The 21,969-nt window shown below is 43.6% G+C and overlaps 1 protein-coding gene across 1 annotated transcript in view; it reads left to right on the forward strand.

Annotated features, from left to right (window-relative positions):
- The window catches only part of LOC138786509 (phospholipid scramblase 2-like), a gene marked incomplete at its 3' end in the record, with an annotated part of 65,047 nt that overhangs the window by 25,515 nt on the left and 17,563 nt on the right, over positions 1–21,969 (forward strand). The window contains exon 6 of the mRNA XM_069963494.1: positions 3,343–3,527. Within this exon, the coding sequence (XP_069819595.1) occupies positions 3,343–3,527 (185 nt within the window). The remainder of the gene's footprint in view (positions 1–3,342; positions 3,528–21,969) is intronic.

Raw genomic sequence — 21,969 nt, forward strand, 5'->3', positions numbered from 1 at the left:
GTCTCCTGTGTGCGGTGGTTAGGTGCCCCAGTCTCCTGTGTGCGGTGGTTAGGTGCCCCAGTCTCCTCTGTACGGTGGTTAGTGGTCCTAGTCTCCTGTGTATGGTGGTTAGGTTCCCCAGTCTCCTCTGTACAATGGTTAGGTGTCCCAGTCTCCTGTGTGCGGTGGTTAGGTGCCCCAGTCTCCTGTGTGCGGTGGTTAGGTGCCCCAGTCTCCTCTGTGCGGTGGTTAGTGGTCCTAGTCTCCTGTGTATGGTGGTTAGGTTCCCCAGTCTCCTGTGTACGGTGGTTAGGTTCCCCAGTCTCCTCTGTACAGTGGTTAGGTGTCCCAGTCTCCTGTGTATGGTGGTTAGGTGTCCCAGTCTCCTGTGTACGGTGGCTAGGTGTCCCAGTCTCCTGTGTACGGTGGTTAGGTGTCCCAGTCTCCTGTGTGCGGTGGTTATGTGTCCCAGTCTCCTGTGTGCGGTGGTTAGTTGTCCTAGTCTCCTGTGTACGGTGGTTAGTTGTCCTAGTCTCCTGTGTACGGTGGTTAGGTGTCCCAGTCTCCTGTGTACGGTAGCTAGGTGTCCCAGTCTCCTGTGTAAGGTGGTTAGTTGTCCTAGTCTCCTGTGTACGGTGGTTAGTTGTCCCAGTCTCCTGTGTACAATGGTTATGTGTCTGAGTCTCCTGTGTACGGTGGTTAGTTGTCCCAGTCTCCTGTGTACAATGGTTATGTGTCTCAGTCTCCTGTGTATGGTGCTTAGGTGTCCTAGTCTCCTCTGTACAATGGTTAGGGGTCTCAGACTCCTCTGTACAATGGTTAGGTGTCGCAGTCTCCTGTGTGCGGTGGTTAGGTGTCCCAGTCTCCTGTGTACGGTGGTTAGGTGTCCCAGTCTCCTGTGTGCGGTGGTTAGGTGTCCTAGTCTCCTCTGTACAATGGTTAGGGATCCCAGACTCCTCTGTACAATGGTTAGGTGTCCCAGTCTCCTGTGTGCGGTGGTTAGGTGTCCCAGTCTCCTGTGTACGGTCGTTAAGTGTCCCAGTCTCCTGTGTGCGGTGGTTAGGTGTCCCAGTCTCCTGTGTATGGTGGTTAGGTGTCCTAGTCTCCTGTGTGCGGTGGTTAGGTGTCCTAGTCACCTGTGTACGGTGGTTAGGTGTCCCAGTCTCCTGTGTACGGTGGCTAGGTGTCCCAGTCTCCTGTGTACGGTGGTTAGGTGTCCTAGTCTCCTCTGTACAATGGTTAGGTGTCCTAGTCTCCTGTGTACGGTGGTTAGGTGTCCCAGTCTCCTGTGTACGGTGGTTAGGTGTCCCAGTCTCCTGTGTACGGTGGTTAGGTGTCCCAGTCTCCTGGGTACAGTGGTTAGGTGTCCCAGTCTCCTGTGTGCGGTGGTTAGGTGTCCCAGTCTCCTGTGTACGGTGGCTAGGTGTCCCAGTCTCCTGTGTGCAGTGGTTAGGTGTCCCAGTCTTCTCTGTGCGGTGGTTGGGTGTCCCAGTCTCCTGTGTGCGGTGGTTAGGTGTCCCAGTCTCCTGTGTGCGGTGGTTAGGTGTCCCAGTCTCCTGTGTGCAGTGGTTAGGTGTCCCAGTCTTCTCTGTGCGGTGGTTGGGTGTCCCAGTCTCCTGTGTGCGGTGGTTAGGTGTCCCAGTCTCCTGTGTGCGGTGGTTAGTTGTCCTAGTCCCATGTGTGCGGTGGCTAGGGGTCCCAGTCTCCTGTGTGCAGTGGTTAGGTGTCCCAGTCTCCTGTGTACGGTGGTTAGGTGTCCCAGTCTCCTGTGTACGGTGGCTAGGTGTCCCAGTCTCCTGTGTACGGTGGTTAGGTGTCCCAGTCTCCTGTGTGCGGTGGTTATGTGTCCCAGTCTCCTGTGTGCGGTGGTTAGTTGTCCTAGTCTCCTGTGTACGGTGGTTAGTTGTCCTAGTCTCCTGTGTACGGTGGTTAGGTGTCCCAGTCTCCTGTGTGCGGTGGTTATGTGTCCCAGTCTCCTGTGTACGGTGGTTAGTTGTCCTAGTCTCCTGTGTATGGTGGTTAGGTGTCCTAGTCTCCTCTGTACAATGGTTAGGGGTCTCAGACTCCTCTGTACAATGGTTAGGTGTCCCAGTCTCCTGTGTGCGGTGGTTAGGTGTCCCAGTCTCCTGTGTGCGGTGGTTAGCTGTCCTAGTCTCCTGTGTGCGGTAGCTAGGTGTCCCAGTCTCCTGTGTGCGGTGGTTAGTTTTCCTAGTCTCCTGTGTGCGGTGGCTAGGGGTCCCAGTCTCCTGTGTGTAGTGGTTAGGTGTCCCAGTCTCTTGTGTACGGTGGTTAGGTGTCCCAGTCTCCTGTGTACGGTGGTTAGGTGTCCCAGTCTCCTGTGTACGGTGGCTAGGTGTCCCAGTCTCCTGTGTACGGTGGCTAGGTGTCCCAGTCTCCTGTGTACGGTGGTTAGGTGTCCCAGTCTCCTGTGTATGGTGGTTAGTTGTCCTAGCCTCCTGTGTGCGGTGGCTAGGGGTCCCAGTCTCCTGTGTACGGTGGCTAGGGGTCCCAGTCTCCTGTGTACGGTGGCTAGGTGTCCCAGTCTCCTCTGTACAATGGTTAGGTGTCCCAGTATCCTGTGTACGGTGGCTAGGTGTCCCAGTCTCCTCTTTACAATGGTTAGGTGTCCCAGTCTCCTGTGTACGGTGGTTAGGTGTCCCAGTCTCCTGTGTACGGTGGTTAGGTGTCCCAGTCTCCTGTGTACGGTGGTTAGGAGTCCCAGTCTCCTCTGTACAATGGTTAGGTGTCCCAGTCTCCTCTGTACAATTGTTAGGTGTCCCAGTCTGCTGTGTACGGTGGCTAGGTGTCCCAGTCTCCTGGGTACGGTGGCTAGGTGTCCCAGTCTCCTGTGTGCGGTGGCTAGGTGTCCCAGTCTCTTCTGTACAATGGTTAGGTGTCCCAGTCTCCTCTGTACAATGGTTAGGTGTCCCAGGCTCCTCCGTACAATGGTTAGGTGTCCCAGTCTCCTCTGTACAATGGTTAGGTGTCCCAGTCTCCTGAGTACGGTGGTTAGGTGTCCCAGTCTCCTGTGTGCGGTGGCTAGGTGTCCCAGTCTCTTCTGTACAATGGTAAGGTGTCCCAGTCTCCTGAGTACGGTGGTTAGGTTTCCCAGTCTCCTGTGTACGGTGGCTAGGTGTCCCAGTCTCCTGTGTACGGTTGCTAGGTGTCCCAGTCTCCTTTGTACAATGGTTAGGTGTCCCAGTCTCCTGTGTACGGTGGCTAGGTGTCCCAGTCTCCTCTGTACAATGGTAAGGTGTCCCAGTCTCCCTGATATGTCTGTGTGAGTCTTATCCTCTGCGTGCTGTCCTTGAATACAATCCTATGTGCCTAGTGTGAACTGTCCTCCATGTTTCTTCTTTCCAGTCACAGTGTCGCAGGGCTTGGACTCCCACTATGATGTGTTGAATCACCTTGGTCAGCGACTATTCCAGGCAGATCATAGTGTTGGGTGCTGTGGTCCAATCTATGACGTCAGCATTAAGGACAATGGTGGCAATGAGGTCCTGCACCTGCATGAGCCCTGCGACTGCTGCTCCTGTACCCGGCTGGTAAGGACTGTATGGTCAGCTATGGCCTGGGCTGGGACCAGAGTGTCATGGCAGCCATATTGAAGCCTATGAAGCTTTGTTTTGTGTATCACACACACTGCTAGCTGCTGATAGCCAACTCCCCAATTTTGACCACAGAGAAGAAATAAACTGCACAATCGGCAACTTGAGGGGATGCAATGTAGTCGTAGTCAGGCCAGTTCTCAGGGTATGTTGTTTTTCCAGATATTGTAGATCTAGGGGACTAGATCCTCGGGAATTTTGAGGGATTATCATATGAGATGATGGTTAGCAGTGTAGCCCCAGTGCTATATGGATTTTCGCCTGTGAGAAACGATGGAGCACTAAAAAGTGTGACACTGTGCCCCCTTTCCTGCAATGTCCACTGTAGTAAACCCAGCTTCATCAGTGGAGACTTTTCTTTTGATACTTTTGTATTTTGGCTACGATCTCTCCTGATGAAGCTGGGTTACCCCAGCGTAAACACGTCTGCTTCTTGTTGTTAGATCATTAGGGACATTGCAGGGGAAGGGGCACACAGCCAACCTTTTTAGGGTGAGTGCTCTGTAGAAGGGTCAGTGTAGTCATGCTTTATAGTATCCATATGACATTGGAATTACGCTGGTGACCATCAAGTCATGAAAACTAGTGTTGATCAAACTGTTCGACCATCTCAATTTTCTCGAACCGAACCGAACATTTTACTGTTCGTTCGAGTTAGCGTTCGAGTTTGTGTTCGAGCGCCTTTTTTGCCAGTCAATCAGTGCAGAGCAGAAATGTCATTGCTGAGGGGTAGGGGGTCTCATTGGCTGCTAAAATCACATGACCATGTCCAGGGCCGGATTAAGGTTGGTGGAGGCCCCGGGTGACAATTTTGTTGGACCCCCCCCCCCCCCCCCCCCCCCCAAAAAATTTTTTTTTAACTATACTGCGATCTATACAGATAGCTGCTTACTGTAGGCGACTTAGCACAGACCCCTCCTCACTCCTGGCTGTATGGCTCAGCATCCTCCTCTGTTGTGCACGTGATGGTCACTAGAGGCTGCAGTGCAGAGGAAGATGCCAGGCCCTAGAGACAGGAGCGGGGGGGCTTAGTGTTCTCACATTGTCTTTGTGTTAATAACGCACTGTGAGAGCCCAGCACTTTCTGTGCGCTCTTCCCCACTGTGTTAGTGACATATAACATAGCCAGATCTCCTGGGTAAGTAGCGCTGTTCTACTAGATTGGCGCTCGCTTACAGAGCTTATGATAAGGCTGGATCAGCCATTGGTCGCACATCACTATTAAACATAGAGATCAATGATTTTGAACATGTGGAAAGACATTGATCAGTTAATGGGGGGATTTTGCTAGGTAGAAGCAGTGTGCGTATTATGGCTTAGAGCAATATGGCCTAAACCTTTTATTTCACCCCGGGGCACCCCTACCGAATCATTTTCTAAAAAGTACAAAAGAAACATGACTCACAGGTGACGTCTTCTTTGATCTGAAGTGTCACTTTCCTTTTCCTCTCCATCCGGCCCGGACCACCATGATGATTTCTTGCAGCTACAATTCATCTCTTCAGAACCTGCCAGACAGGCTTAGGCTCCACACTTTTTCAGCAACTTCCTTCCCTTATTCCAACCCATAATGTCCCAAACAGTAGTAATGCCACTTTTTGGTGTGATTTCCAGTAAAGTGAGTAGGTATGTGGGTTGCCCCCTGTATGTAGGATCCCTTGCTGTGCCCCCAAATAGTTATAAAGTCCCTATGTCACCATATAGTAGTAATGTCCCCTTCTGCTGTGCCCTCCATATACTAATACTGCCCCCTGCTGTGCCTCCATAAAATAATAATGCCACCTGCTGTGCCCCCATATAGTAATAATGTTCCCTACTGTGCCTCCATATAGTAATAATGCACTCTGCCGTGCCTCCATATAGTAATAATGTACCTGCTGTGCCCCCATATAGTAATAATGCACGCTGCTGTGCCTTCATATAGTAATAATGTCCCCTACTGTGCCTATTTATAGTAATAATGCACCCTGCTGTGCCTCCATATAGTAATAATGTCCCTGCTGTGCTCGTATAGTAATAATGCCTTCTGCTGTGCCTCTATATAGTAATAATGACTCCTGCTGTGCCTCTATATAGTAATAATGCACCCTGCTGTACCTCCATAAAGTTATAATGCATCCTGCCGTGCCTCCATATAGTAATAATGTACCCTGCTGTGCCCATATAGTAATAATGCCTCCTGCTGTGCCCCAATAAAGTAATAATGCCTCCTGCGGTGCCCCCATATAGTAATATTACCCCCTAATGTGCCCTTACATACAGTACTATTGCCCCCTGCGGTGCCCCTCCATATAGTAATAATACCCCCTGCTGTACCTCCATGTAGTAATAATGTCCCTGCTGTACCTCCATATAGTAATAATGTCCCTGCTGTGCCCATATATTAATAATGCCTCCTGCTGTGCCCCATATAGTAATAATGCACCCTGCTGTACCTCCATATAGTAATAATGCCTCCTGCTGTGCTTCCATATAGTAATAATGCACCCTGCTGTACCTCCATATAGTAATAATGACCCTGCTGTGCCCATATGGTAATAATGCCTCCTGCTGTGCCCTCCATATAGTAATAGTGCCTCCTGCTGTGCCCCATATAGTACTAATGCCTCCTGCTGTACCCCCATATAGTAATAATGCCCCCTGCTGTGCCCTCACATATAGTACTATTGCCCCCTGCTGTGCCCCTCCATATAGTAATAACAACCCCTTCTGTACCTCCATATAGTAATAATGCCTCCTGCTGTTCCCTCCATATAATAATAATTCCTCCTGCTGTGCCCTCCATATAGTAATAATGTCCCCGGCTGTGCCATCCATATAGTAATAATGCCCCCTGCGGTGCCCCTCCATATAGTAATAATGCCTCCTGCTGTGCCCTCCATATAGTAATAATGCCTCCTGCTGTGCCCTCCATATAGTAATAATGCCTCCTGCTGTGCCCTCCATATAGTAATAATGTCCCCGGCTGTACCATCCATATAGTAATAAAGCCCCTGCTGTTCCCCGATTAAGCAAGCATTATCGTTAACCCTTTAGTGGTGCTCTTGTAGCTGGAGTTAAACCCCAGTGATGCCCCATGGTGGCTGTAGTCAACCCCTAGTGGTGTCCTGGTTGCTGTAGTTAACCCCTCCATCCCCAGTAGTGTCCTGGTAGCTGTAATTACCCTTCCCCCTCCTCAGTGGTGTCCTGGTAGCTGTAGTTAACCCCTCCCACCCCCAGTAGTGCCCTGGTAGCTGTAATTACCTTCCCCTCTCCTCAGTGGTGTCCTGATAGCTGTAGTCCCCCCCCCCACTCCCAGTGGTGTCCTGGTAGCTGTAGTACGCCCCCCTCCCCCACACACTCCCAGCGGTGTCCTGGTAGCTGTAGTACCCCCCCCCCCACACACACTCCCAGTGGTGTCCTGGTAGCTGTACTCCCCCCCCCAGTGGTGTCCTGGTAGCTGTACTCCCCCCCAGTGGTGTCCTGGTAGCTGTAGTCCCCCCCAGTGGTGTCCTGGTAGCTGTAGTCCCCCCCCCCCCGAGGTGTCCTAGTAGCTGTAGCCCCCCCCCCCAGTGGTGTCCTGGTAGCTGTAGTCCCGCCAATGGTGTCCTGGTAGCTGTAGTTCACTTCCAGCCCCCCACCCCTTCGCCCCAGTGGTGACCCAGTGATGGTGGTAAAAAAAAACAACAAACACTCCACTCACCTTTCCTCGCTCCAGCAGTAGCCAGGTCCTCTGCCATCTCCTGCAGCGCACGTCTTTTTTGGCAGGCGGCGCGCGATGAAATGACGTCCGCCCAAGAGAGAAGACGTGCGCCGCTCTGCCTCACAGGAGCTGTCAGGCACCGCGCTCTCCTGTGTCTAGCGGCTACTGTACACAGGAGAGTGCTGTGCCTGACAGCTCATGTGAGGCAGAGCGGTGCTGGATGGAGTTTCCCCACCATAGATACACCAGCCTTAACCCAGAACCCTACTTCGGGGTTCAGGCTGGTGGGGGCCCCTTTGTGGTGAAGGCCCTAGGGCACGTACCCCGGGTGCCCTCCTTATAATCCGGCCCTGCCCATGTCACATAAAAGTCACTGTGCTGCGTTCTGGGCGCCATTTTCTCCTCATTCAGTGTGGTGCATGGGCGGCTGTCTCAGTGTACTATCGTCTGCCTGTACGCTGCCAGTTTAATTAGTTGCTGTGCTGCTTTCTGGACGCCATTGTCTCCTTACTCACTCACTCTGCTGTACAGACGGCTATCGCAGTGTATCATCTCCCTGAATGCAGCCATTTCGAGTAGTCCCTATGCTGCTTTCTGGACGCCATTGTCTCCTCACTCACTTTTCTGTACAGACAGCTATCTCACAGACAGACAGTGAGATTAGTGATATTACAGATAGGCAGTGAGATTAGTGATATTACACAGATAGGTAGTGAGATTAGTGATATTACACAGGCAGTGAGATTAGTGATATTACACAGATAGGCAGTGAGATTAGTGATATTACAGATAGGCAGTGAGATTAGTGATATTACACAGATAGGTAGTGAGATTAGTGATATTATACAGATAGGCAGTGAGATTAGTGATATTAAACAGACAGGCAGTGAGATTAGTGATATTACACAGATAGGCAGTGAGATTAGTGATATTACAGATAGGTAGTGAGATTAGTGATATTATACAGATAGGCAGTGAGATTAGTGATATTACAGATAGGTAGTGAGATTAGTGATATTACACAGATAGGCAGTGAGATTAGTGATATTAAACAGACAGGCAGTGAGATTAGTGATATTACACAGATAGGCAGTGAGATTAGTGATATTATACAGATAGGCAGTGAGATTACAGACAGGCAGTGAGATTAGTGATATTACACAGATAGGTAGTGAGATTAGTGATATTACAGATAGGCAGTGAGATTAGTGATATTACACAGATAGGTAGGGAGATTAGTGATATTACACAGATAGGCAGTGAGATTAGTGATGTTACAGATAGGCAGTGAGATTAGTGATATTACACAGATAGGCAGTGAGATTAGTGATATTACAGATAGGCAGTGAGATTAGTGATATTATACAGATAGGCAGTGAGATTAGTGATATTACACAGATAGGCAGTGAGATTAGTGATATTACACAGATAGGCAGTGAGATTAGTGATATTACACAGATAGGCAGTGAGATTAGTGATATTACACAGATAGGCAGTGAGATTAGTGATATTACACAGATAGGCAGTGAGATTAGTGATATTACACAGATAGCAGTGAGATTAGTGATATTACAGATAGGCAGTGAGATTAGTGATATTACAGATAGGCAGTGAGATTAGTGATATTACACAGATAGGCAGTGAGATTAGTGATATTACAGATAGGCAGTGAGATTAGTGATATTACAGATAGGCAGTGAGATTAGTGAGATTACAGATAGGCAGTGAGATTAGTGATATTACAGATAGGCAGTGAGATTAGTGAGATTACAGATAGGCAGTGAGATTAGTGATATTACAGATAGGCAGTGAGATTAGTGATATTACACAGATAGGCAGTGAGATTAGTGATATTACAGATAGGCAGTGAGATTAGTGATATTACACAGATAGGTAGTGAGATTAGTGATATTATACAGATAGGCAGTGAGATTAGTGATGTTACAGATAGGCAGTGAGATTAGTGATATTACACAGATAGGCAGTGAGATTAGTGATATTACAGATAGGCAGTGAGATTAGTGATATTACAGATAGGCAGTGAGATTAGTGATATTACACAGATAGGCAGTGAGATTAGTGATATTACACAGATAGGCAGTGAGATTAGTGATATTACACAGATAGGCAGTGAGATTAGTGATATTACAGATAGGCAGTGAGATTAGTGATATTACACAGATAGGCAGTGAGATTAGTGATATTACAGACAGGCAGTGAGATTAGTGATATTACAGATAGGCAGTGAGATTAGTGATATTACACAGATAGGCAGTGAGATTAGTGATATTACAGATAGGCAGTGAGATTAGTGAGATTACAGATAGGCAGTGAGATTAGTGATATTACACAGATAGGCAGTGAGATTAGTGATATTACACAGATAGGCAGTGAGATTAGTGATATTACACAGATAGGCAGTGAGATTAGTGATATTACAGATAGGCAGTGAGATTAGTGATATTACACAGATAGGCAGTGAGATTAGTGAGATTACACAGATAGGCAGTGAGATTAGTGAGATTACACAGATAGGCAGTGAGATTAGTGATATTACAGATAGGCAGTGAGATTAGTGAGATTACAGATAGGCAGTGAGATTAGTGATATTACACAGATAGGCAGTGAGATTAGTGATATTACAGATAGGCAGTGAGATTAGTGATATTACACAGACAGGCAGTGAGATTAGTGATATTACACAGATAGGCAGTGAGATTAGTGATATTACAGATAGGCAGTGAGATTAGTGATATTACAGATAGGTAGTGAGATTAGTGATATTACACAGATAGGCAGTGAGATTAGTGATATTACACAGATAGGCAGTGAGATTAGTGATATTACACAGATAGGCAGTGAGATTAGTGATATTACACAGATAGGCAGTGAGATTAGTGATATTACACAGATAGGCAGTGAGATTAGTGATATTACACAGATAGGCAGTGAGATTAGTGATATTACAGATAGGCAGTGAGATTAGTGATATTACAGATAGGCAGTGAGATTAGTGATATTACACAGATAGGCAGTGAGATTAGTGATATTACAGATAGGCAGTGAGATTAGTGATATTACAGATAGGCAGTGAGATTAGTGATATTACAGATAGCAGTGAGATTAGTGATATTACAGATAGGCAGTGAGATTAGTGATATTACAGATAGGCAGTGAGATTAGTGATATTACACAGATAGGCAGTGAGATTAGTGATATTATACAGATAGGCAGTGAGATTAGTGAGATTACAGATAGGCAGTGAGATTACACAGATAGGCAGTGAGATTAGTGATATTACACAGATAGGCAGTGAGATTAGTGATATTACACAGATAGGCAGTGAGATTAGTGATATTACACAGATAGGCAGTGAAGAATTAGTGATTTTACAGATAGGCAGTGAGATTAGTGATATTACAGATAGGCAGTGAGATTAGTGATATTACAGATAGGCAGTGAGATTAGTGATATTACACAGATAGGCAGTGAGATTAGTGATATTATACAGATAGGCAGTGAGATTAGTGAGATTATACAGATAGGCAGTGAGATTAGTGAGATTACAGATAGGCAGTGAGATTACACAGATAGGCAGTGAGATTAGTGATATTACAGATAGGCAGTGAGATTAGTGATATTACACAGACAGACAGTGAGATTAGTGATATTACACAGATAGGCAGTGAGATTAGTGATATTACATATAGGCAGTGAGATTAGTGATATTACACAGATAGGCAGTGAGATTAGTGATATTACACAGATAGGCAGTGAGATAAGTGATATTACACAGATAGGCAGTGAGATTAGTGATATTACAGATAGGCAGTGAGATTAGTGATATTACACAGATAGGCAGTGAGATTAGTGATATTACAGACAGGCAGTGAGATTAGTGATATTACACAGATAGGCAGTGAGATTAGTGATATTACACAGATAGGCAGTGAGATTAGTGATATTACAGATAGGTAGTGAGATTAGTGATATTACAGACAGGCAGTGAGATTAGTGATATTACACAGATAGGTAGTGAGATTAGTGATATTACAGATAGGTAGTGAGATTAGTGATATTACAGACAGGCAGTGAGATTAGTGATATTACACAGATAGGCAGTGAGATTAGTGATATTACACAGATAGGCAGTGAGATTAGTGATATTACACAGATAGGCAGTGAGATTAGTGATATTACACAGATAGGCAGTGAGATTAGTGATATTACACAGACAGGCAGTGAGATTAGTGATATTACAGATAGGCAGTGAGATTAGTGATATTACACAGATAGGCAGTGAGATTAGTGATATTACAGATAGGCAGTGAGATTAGTGATATTACACAGATAGGCAGTGAGATTAGTGATATTACACAGATAGGCAGTGAGATTAGTGATATTACAGATAGGCAGTGAGATTAGTGATATTACACAGATAGGTAGTGAGATTAGTGATATTACACAGATAGGCAGTGAGATTAGTGATGTTACAGATAGGTAGTGAGATTAGTGATATTACACAGATAGGCAGTGAGATTAGTGATATTACACAGATAGGCAGTGAGATTAGTGATATTACAGATAGGCAGTGAGATTAGTGATATTACACAGATAAGCAGTGAGATTAGTGATATTACACAGACAGGCAGTGAGATTAGTGATATTACACAGATAGGCAGTGAGATTAGTGATATTACACAGATAGGCAGTGAGATTAGTGATATTACACAGATAGGCAGTGAGATTAGTGATATTACACAGACAGGCAGTGAGATTAGTGATATTACAGATAGGCAGTGAGATTAGTGATATTACAGATAGGCAGTGAGATTAGTGATATTACACAGATAGGCAGTGAGATTAGTGATATTACAGATAGGCAGTGAGATTAGTGATATTACAGATAGGCAGTGAGATTAGTGATATTACACAGATAGGCAGTGAGATTAGTGATATTACAGATAGGCAGTGAGATTAGTGATATTACACAGATAGGTAGTGAGATTAGTGATATTACACAGATAGGCAGTGAGATTAGTGATATTACACAGATAGGCAGTGAGATTAGTGATATTACAGATAGGCAGTGAGATTAGTGATATTACACAGATAGGCAGTGAGATTAGTGATATTACAGATAGGCAGTGAGATTAGTGATATTACAGATAGGCAGTGAGATTAGTGATATTACAGATAGGCAGTGAGATTAGTGATATTACAGATAGGCAGTGAGATTAGTGATATTACAGATAGGCAGTGAGATTAGTGATATTACAGATAGGCAGTGAGATTAGTGATATTACACAGATAGGCAGTGAGATTAGTGATATTATACAGATAGGCAGTGAGATTAGTGAGATTACAGATAGGCAGTGAGATTACACAGATAGGCAGTGAGATTAGTGATATTACACAGATAGGCAGTGAGATTAGTGATATTACACAGATAGGCAGTGAGATTAGTGATATTACACAGATAGGCAGTGAGATTAGTGATATTACAGATAGGCAGTGAGATTAGTGATATTACAGATAGGCAGTGAGATTAGTGATATTACAGATAGGCAGTGAGATTAGTGATATTACACAGATAGGCAGTGAGATTAGTGATATTATACAGATAGGCAGTGAGATTAGTGAGATTACAGATAGGCAGTGAGATTACACAGATAGGCAGTGAGATTAGTGATATTACACAGATAGGCAGTGAGATTAGTGATATTACAGATAGGCAGTGAGATTAGTGATATTACACAGACAGACAGTGAGATTAGTGATATTACACAGATAGGCAGTGAGATTAGTGATATTACATATAGGCAGTGAGATTAGTGATATTACACAGATAGGCAGTGAGATTAGTGATATTACACAGATAGGCAGTGAGATTAGTGATATTACACAGATAGGCAGTGAGATTAGTGATATTACAGATAGGCAGTGAGATTAGTGATATTACACAGATAGGCAGTGAGATTAGTGATATTACAGATAGGCAGTGAGATTAGTGATATTACACAGATAGGCAGTGAGATTAGTGATATTACACAGATAGGCAGTGAGATTAGTGATATTACAGATAGGTAGTGAGATTAGTGATATTACAGACAGGCAGTGAGATTAGTGATATTACACAGATAGGCAGTGAGATTAGTGATATTACAGATAGGTAGTGAGATTAGTGATATTACAGACAGGCAGTGAGATTAGTGATATTACACAGATAGGCAGTGAGATTAGTGATATTACACAGATAGGCAGTGAGATTAGTGATATTACACAGATAGGCAGTGAGATTAGTGATATTACACAGATAGGCAGTGAGATTAGTGATATTACACATAGGCAGTGAGATTAGTGATATTACAGATAGGCAGTGAGATTAGTGATATTACACAGATAGGCAGTGAGATTAGTGATATTACAGATAGGCAGTGAGATTAGTGATATTACACAGATAGGCAGTGAGATTAGTGATATTACACAGATAGGCAGTGAGATTAGTGATATTACAGATAGGCAGTGAGATTAGTGATATTACACAGATAGGTAGTGAGATTAGTGATATTACACAGATAGGCAGTGAGATTAGTGATGTTACAGATAGGTAGTGAGATTAGTGATATTACACAGATAGGCAGTGAGATTAGTGATATTACACAGATAGGCAGTGAGATTAGTGATATTACACAGATAGGCAGTGAGATTAGTGATATTACAGATAGGCAGTGAGATTAGTGATATTACACAGATAGGCAGTGAGATTAGTGATATTACACAGACAGGCAGTGAGATTAGTGATATTACACAGATAGGCAGTGAGATTAGTGATATTACACAGATAGGCAGTGAGATTAGTGATATTACACAGATAGGCAGTGAGATTAGTGATATTACACAGACAGGCAGTGAGATTAGTGATATTACAGATAGGCAGTGAGATTAGTGATATTACAGATAGGCAGTGAGATTAGTGATATTACACAGATAGGCAGTGAGATTAGTGATATTACAGATAGGCAGTGAGATTAGTGATATTACAGATAGGCAGTGAGATTAGTGATATTACACATAGGCAGTGAGATTAGTGATATTACAGATAGGCAGTGAGATTAGTGATATTACACAGATAGGTAGTGAGATTAGTGATATTACACAGATAGGCAGTGAGATTAGTGATATTACACAGATAGGCAGTGAGATTAGTGATATTACAGATAGGCAGTGAGATTAGTGATATTACACAGATAGGCAGTGAGATTAGTGATATTACACAGATAGGCAGTGAGATTAGTGATATTACAGATAGGCAGTGAGATTAGTGATATTACAGATAGGCAGTGAGATTAGTGATATTACACAGACAGGCAGTGAGATTAGTGAGATTACAGATAGGCAGTGAGATTAGTGAGATTACAGATAGGCAGTGAGATTAGTGAGATTACAGATAGGCAGTGAGATTAGTGATATTACACAGATAGGCAGTGAGATTAGTGATATTACACAGATAGGCAGTGAGATTAGTGATATTACAGATAGGTAGTGAGATTAGTGATATTACAGATAGGCAGTGAGATTAGTGATATTACAGATAGGCAGTGAGATTAGTGATATTACACAGATAGGCAGTGAGATTAGTGATATTACAGACAGGCAGTGAGATTAGTGATATTACAGATAGGCAGTGAGATTAGTGATATTACACAGATAGGCAGTGAGATTAGTGATATTACACAGATAGGCAGTGAGATTAGTGATATTACACAGATAGGCAGTGAGATTAGTGATATTACAGATAGGTAGTGAGATTAGTGATATTACAGATAGGTAGTGAGATTAGTGATATTACAGATAGGCAGTGAGATTAGTGATATTACACAGATAGGTAGTGAGATTAGTGATATTACACAGATAGGCAGTGAGATTAGTGATATTACAGATAGGTAGTGAGATTAGTGATATTACAGATAGGCAGTGAGATTAGTGATATTACAGATAGGCAGTGAGATTAGTGATATTACACAGATAGGCAGTGAGATTAGTGATATTACACAGATAGGCAGTGAGATTAGTGATATTACAGATAGGCAGTGAGATTAGTGATATTACACAGATAGGCAGTGAGATTAGTGATATTACACAGATAGGCAGTGAGATTAGTGATATTACAGATAGGCAGTGAGATTAGTGATATTACAGATAGGCAGTGAGATTAGTGATATTACACAGATAGGCAGTGAGATTACACAGATAGGCAGTGAGATTAGTGATATTACACAGATAGGCAGTGAGATTAGTGATATTACACAGATAGGCAGTGAGATTAGTGATATTACACAGATAGGCAGTGAGATTAGTGATATTACAGATAGGCAGTGAGATTAGTGATATTACACAGATAGGCAGTGAGATTAGTGATATTACAGATAGGTAGTGAGATTAGTGATATTACACAGATAGGCAGTGAGATTAGTGATATTACAGATAGGTAGTGAGATTAGTGATATTACAGATAGGCAGTGAGATTAGTGATATTACACAGATAGGCAGTGAGATTAGTGATATTACAGACAGGCAGTGAGATTAGTGATATTACAGATAGGCAGTGAGATTAGTGATATTACAGATAGGTAGTGAGATTAGTGATATTACAGATAGGTAGTGAGATTAGTGATATTACACAGATAGGCAGTGAGATTAGTGATATTACACAGATAGGCAGTGAGATTAGTGATATTACACAGATAGGCAGTGAGATTAGTGATATTACAGATAGGTAGTGAGATTAGTGATATTACACAGATAGGCAGTGAGATTAGTGATATTACACAGATAGGCAGTGAGATTAGTGATATTACAGATAGGTAGTGAGATTAGTGATATTACAGATAGGCAGTGAGATTAGTGATATTACACAGATAGGCAGTGAGATTAGTGATATTACACAGATAGGCAGTGAGATTAGTGAGATTACAGATAGGCAGTGAGATTAGTGATATTACAGATAGGCAGTGAGATTAGTGATATTACACAGATAGGCAGTGAGATTACACAGATAGGCAGTGAGATTAGTGATATTACACAGATAGGCAGTGAGATTAGTGATATTACACAGATAGGTAGTGAGATTAGTGATATTACAGATAGGCAGTGAGATTAGTGAGATTATACAGATAGGCAGTGAGATTAGTGATATTACAGACAGGCAGTGAGATTAGTGATATTACACAGATAGGCAGTGAGATTAGTGATATTACACAGATAGGTAGTGAGATTAGTGATATTACACAGATAGGCAGTGAGATTAGTGATATTACAGATAGGCAGTGAGATTAGTGATATTACAGATAGGCAGTGAGATTAGTGATATTACAGATAGGCAGTGAGATTAGTGATATTACACAGATAGGCAGTGAGATTAGTGATATTACACAGATAGGCAGTGAGATTAGTGATATTACAGACAGGCAGTGAGATTAGTGATATTACAGATAGGCAGTGAGATTAGTGATATTACACAGATAGGCAGTGAGATTAGTGATATTACAGATAGGCAGTGAGATTAGTGATATTACACAGATAGGTAGTGAGATTAGTGATATTACACAGACAGGCAGTGAGATTAGTGATATTACAGATAGGCAGTGAGATTAGTGATATTACAGATAGGTAGTGAGATTAGTGATATTACACAGATAGGCAGTGAGATTAGTGATATTACAGATAGGTAGTGAGATTAGTGATATTACACAGATAGGCAGTGAGATTAGTGATATTACAGATAGGCAGTGAGATTAGAGAGATTAATAGGGTGTTCATCAAGGTTACACTAGCATATTTGCAACAAGCATTTTCAACAAGCCAATTTTTACATAGTGCCTAAAAGTGTATTTTGGTCTGCTTACATCTGTTATACATTACTTAAACGTACATCTCCTTTGTGTATGTGCATTTCTTGAGTTATTACAGCTGTATTCCTATAGGCTAAAAAAGGTCCTCTGTCCGTCAGGAAAATAACGAAATAGTGTAGACCTCTGTTATACAGTGATTAAACGTACACCTTGTTTGTGTATGTGCATTTGTTCAGTGATTACAACTATATTTCTATGAGCTGGCATACGTTCCTTGTCTGTCATAAAAAAATACGGAATACCTCACATCTGTTATACCCAGTAATTAACCCCTTCAAGACAGCGCCGGGTCAAATTAATGCAATGTTCCTCCCCGCCTTTTAAGAGCCATAGCGCTTTTATTTTTCTACCTACAGGGCTGGTTGAGGTGTCATTTTTTGCGCCATGATCTCTAGTTTTTATTAATATCATATTGGTGTCGCAGAAAAATTTTGATTGCTCTTTATGAATTTTTTTGATTTAATAAAATCAGCAATCCTGGTGTGTTTTCTTTTGTTTCCGTTTACGCCATTCACCGTGCGGGAACAATATGAATAGCGCAATCTATGAATAGAGCCTGCCTGAGAGCAGACCCTATACATAGATCGCGGATCCGACAGGACAGCGGTAAGGAGCTTACCCCCACCTGTCGGCACATGAGATTAGGACCCCGCAGCACGGCTGCGGGGGTCCAGATCACTCAGTGACAGATGCTTGATCACAGCGTTTAAGGGGTTAATGAGAGTTGGCTGCGGGATCGCAGCTGACTCTCATCACTTCCGGCCCCAGACACAGATGAGACGGGGATCGCTATCCCTGAAGCGATCCCGCTCACATCAGAAAGCCCCCGTCAGTTACAGGAACTTATATATATATGTTACTGACGTGAAGGGGTTAATCATACATCTGATTTGTGTACGTGGATTTATCGAGAGTGGGTAGATCTGTTGATTTTTAGTCCTACAAACGTCTCTAATATGCAAGGTCTATATGCACACTGCACTCTTTAAAGTGACTCTGTACCCACAATCTGACCTTCGGGTAGCTGCTTTTTATCCAAGATCTGTCCTGCGGTCCGTTCGGCAGGTGATGCAGTTATTGCCCTAAAAAAATACTTTTAAAATTGCAGCCCCGTGCCATACAGGCGTATCTGTGCCCTAATTTTGCACCACCCCTCTGTCCTCCTCATCATCATTAGGAATGCTCCAGGCAGATTGCCTCCTATTCACCACCTGTGTGAGCATGGCACATGGGTTGGATCATTAAGACACCCGTGCAATGTTCAAACAGCAGTAAATGTTCCAGTGGCGCATTCCTAATGCTGAAGAGGGTGGGGAGGAGGGACGGAGGGGTGGTGCAAAGTTAGGGAACAGATACGCCCGTAGGGCACGGGGCTACAATTTTAAAATGATTTTTTTAGGACAATAACTGCATCACCTCCCGAACGGACCCCAGGAAAGATCTTGGATTAAAAGCAGCTATCCAAAGGTACGAGTGGTTTGGGGGGGGGGGGGGGGGGGGGGGCAGATTGTGGGTACAGAGTCCCTTTAAACAAAACCAAAAATGTTATGAGGGGAAAGATGTTAAAAGGAACCCCCCCATCCAACAGATAGATGCAAGACCACATAGAAGGAAATCATTGTTCTTTATTAAATATATATTAAAAAAATCGACAATCATAAAATAGATATAATGGGAGCTGGAGCCGATACAAATGACGCGGTGATCCGGTGACATCATTTCCGGTTCCGTCAGGGATACACAGGACGGCTTATAATTACAAGCCTGCAGCGGCACACGTGTGGGGGTATATACCTGATTGGTCTAATGGGATATAAAGAGAGAGCTCAGTACTTGTGACATCACCCTCCATAAAGCAATACGCATAACGCCCGTCGGGTGAGTGGTGCGGTGGTTACATGTGCTGCAATGTATATTGATTCCTGTATTTATTTTCTTGTGTATCATGTAACGTAATTCCCTCCTATCCCCCCTGTTGTTGGGGATTTGTATCGGCTCCAGCTCCCATTATTCCCTCCTATCCCCCCTGTTGTTGGGGATTTGTATCGGCTCCAGCTCCCATTATTCCCTCCTATCCCCCCTGTTGTTGGGGATTTGTATCGGCTCCAGCTCCCATTATTCCCTCCTATCCCCCCTGTTGTTGGGGATTTGTATCGGCTCCAGCTCCCATTATTCCCTCCTATCCCCCCTGTTGTTGGGGATTTGTATCGGCTCCAGCTCCCATTATTCCCTCCTATCCCCCCTGTTGTTGGGGATTTGTATCGGCTCCAGCTCCCATTATTCCCTCCTATCCCCCCTGTTGTTGGGGATTTGTATCGGCTCCAGCTCCCATTATTCCCTCCTATCCCCCCTGTTGTTGGGGATTTGTATCGGCTCCAGCTCCCATTATTCCCTCCTATCCCCCCTGTTGTTGGGGATTTGTATCGGCTCCAGCTCCCATTATTCCCTCCTATCCCCCCTGTTGTTGGGGATTTGTATCGGCTCCAGCTCCCATTATTCCCTCCTATCCCCCCTGTTGTTGGGGATTTGTATCGGCTCCAGCTCCCATTATTCCCTCCTATCCCCCCTGTTGTTGGGGATTTGTATCGGCTCCAGCTCCCATTATATCTATTTTATTATTGGTGATTTTTTTGAAATATATTTAACCCCTTGCCTCCGCAGCTTGTTTTGGCCCTAATGACCAAGCTAATTTTTTATAATCTGACCAGTCTCTCTTTATATCATTATAACTCTGCAATGCTTCAACATATGCTTGCGATTCTTGGATTGTTTTCTCGTGACACATTGTAATTAATGTTATTGTATTTGATTGCCCAATATATTTAGTGTTTGTTGAGGAAAAAATGCAAAATGTAAAAAAATTTAAAAAAAATTTGCATTAGTATGACTTTGAAATTTTCTACTTCTAAAAAAGTTAGTCATACCACAAATATTAGTTACCATGTCACATTAGTAATTTGTCTAGTATGTGCTGGCATGATTTGGTAAACATTTTTTACTTTCTTAGGATGTTACAAAGCTTACAAGTTTATGAGCAATTTTAAAATTTTCGTGAAAATTTCCAAAATCTATTTTTTTTAGGGACCACTTCATTTGTGAAGTGAATTGGAGCAGCCTGTTTGGTATGAACCCTAAAATGTCACCCCATATTAAAAACTGCACCCCTTAAAGATTTTATCGAGAGGTATAGTGAGCATTTTGACCTCACAGGTGTTTGAGAAAAGCGTTTCTTATTAGGACATAAAAATGAAAAAAAAATTTCTTTTTCCATTAGTATTTTCTTTTAGTTTAAAATTTCATATTTTCACAAAGAACAAAGGCAAAAATGAACCCCGAAATTTGTAACACAAGTTCTCCTGAGTACAACAACACCCCATATGTGGGCGTAAACCGCTGTTTGGTCCATGGCAGGGCTCGGAAGGGAAGGAGCGTCCTTTTGCATTTTCAGTGCAGATTTTCATGGAGCCATTTCTGGGTGCAACATGCGCTTGCCGAGTTCACCCCCACATGTGACCCCATTTTGTAAATTACACCCCTCAATGTAATCATCAAGGGGTGTAGTAAGTATAAGGACTCCACTGTTTGAGGAAAGTATCTAGCAGTGGACAATGAAAATGAACATTTAATTTTTTTTCCCAGTAACATTCATTTTTGGCTTGGAATTTAATTTTCACAAGAAAGACAGGGAAATAAGCCATCAAAAAACTTAATACGGTTTTATAGAACAGGTCGCTACGAATGCGGCAATACCAAATATGTATTTTTTTCCCGTTTTTTTTTTTTTATAATAATACATGCCTTTATTGGGGAAGGATCAAATGATCACTTTTTATGTTCTAACACTTTATTTTTTTTTATTTTTACACTTTATTTTATTTGATTTTTTTTTCACTTTATTTTTTTGTTCTTCTAGGGGACTTAACACTGCCATTGTTAGATCGCTAGTATAGCACATAGCAGTACATCAGTACTGTTATGTGCTATACCTGTCAGTTCTACACTGACAGCCTGTGAGAGGGAGCCTGCAGCTCCCTCTCTGAGGAGGGTTCCATACTGGAGGTGCTGGGGGCCAAGTGCACAGCTCAGGCACACATCAGGACCCTGCAATTCCTAGTATGACACATAGCAGTACATCAGTACTGCTATGTACTATACCTGCACTGACAGGTATAGCACATAGCAGTGCTGATGTACTGCTATGTGTCATACTAGGGATCGGAGGGTCCTGATGTGTGCATTAGAGTTGACAGGAGGAGGGAGCTTCCCCTGTCACCCATCGGGACCCCCGCAGTGCGATTGCGGGGTCCCGATGTGCTCCTGTTCAATCATGGCCCCCATTCTACTTATGCCAAACATTTACCCTCATACAGTATGTGGCCCCCGTTGTGTGTGCAATCAGGTTAAGAAAAGAAGGGGCTCCCCCTGTCACTCATCGGGACCCCTGCAGTGCGATCGCGGGGTCTCGATGTGTCCCTGAGCCTCCTGATTCATGGCACAAGCAACTGCTGCTACAGAAGCCTGTGAGATCGCGCCGCAGGCTCTGGCAGGCTGTCGGTTTTACACTGACACTTAGCCTGTGAGACAAATCCTGCGGCGCGATCTCACAGGCTTCTGTAGCAGCAGTTGCTTGTGCCATGAATCAGGAGGCTCAGGGACACATCGAGACCCCGCGATCGCACTGCAGGGGTCCCGATGAGTGACAGGGGGAGCCCCTTCTTTTCTTAACCTGATTGCACACACAACGGGGGCCACATACTGTATGGGGGTAAATGTTTGGCATAAG

This window comes from Dendropsophus ebraccatus, chromosome 1 (genome assembly GCF_027789765.1).
Source record: "Dendropsophus ebraccatus isolate aDenEbr1 chromosome 1, aDenEbr1.pat, whole genome shotgun sequence".
Taxonomy (NCBI): domain Eukaryota; kingdom Metazoa; phylum Chordata; class Amphibia; order Anura; family Hylidae; genus Dendropsophus; species Dendropsophus ebraccatus.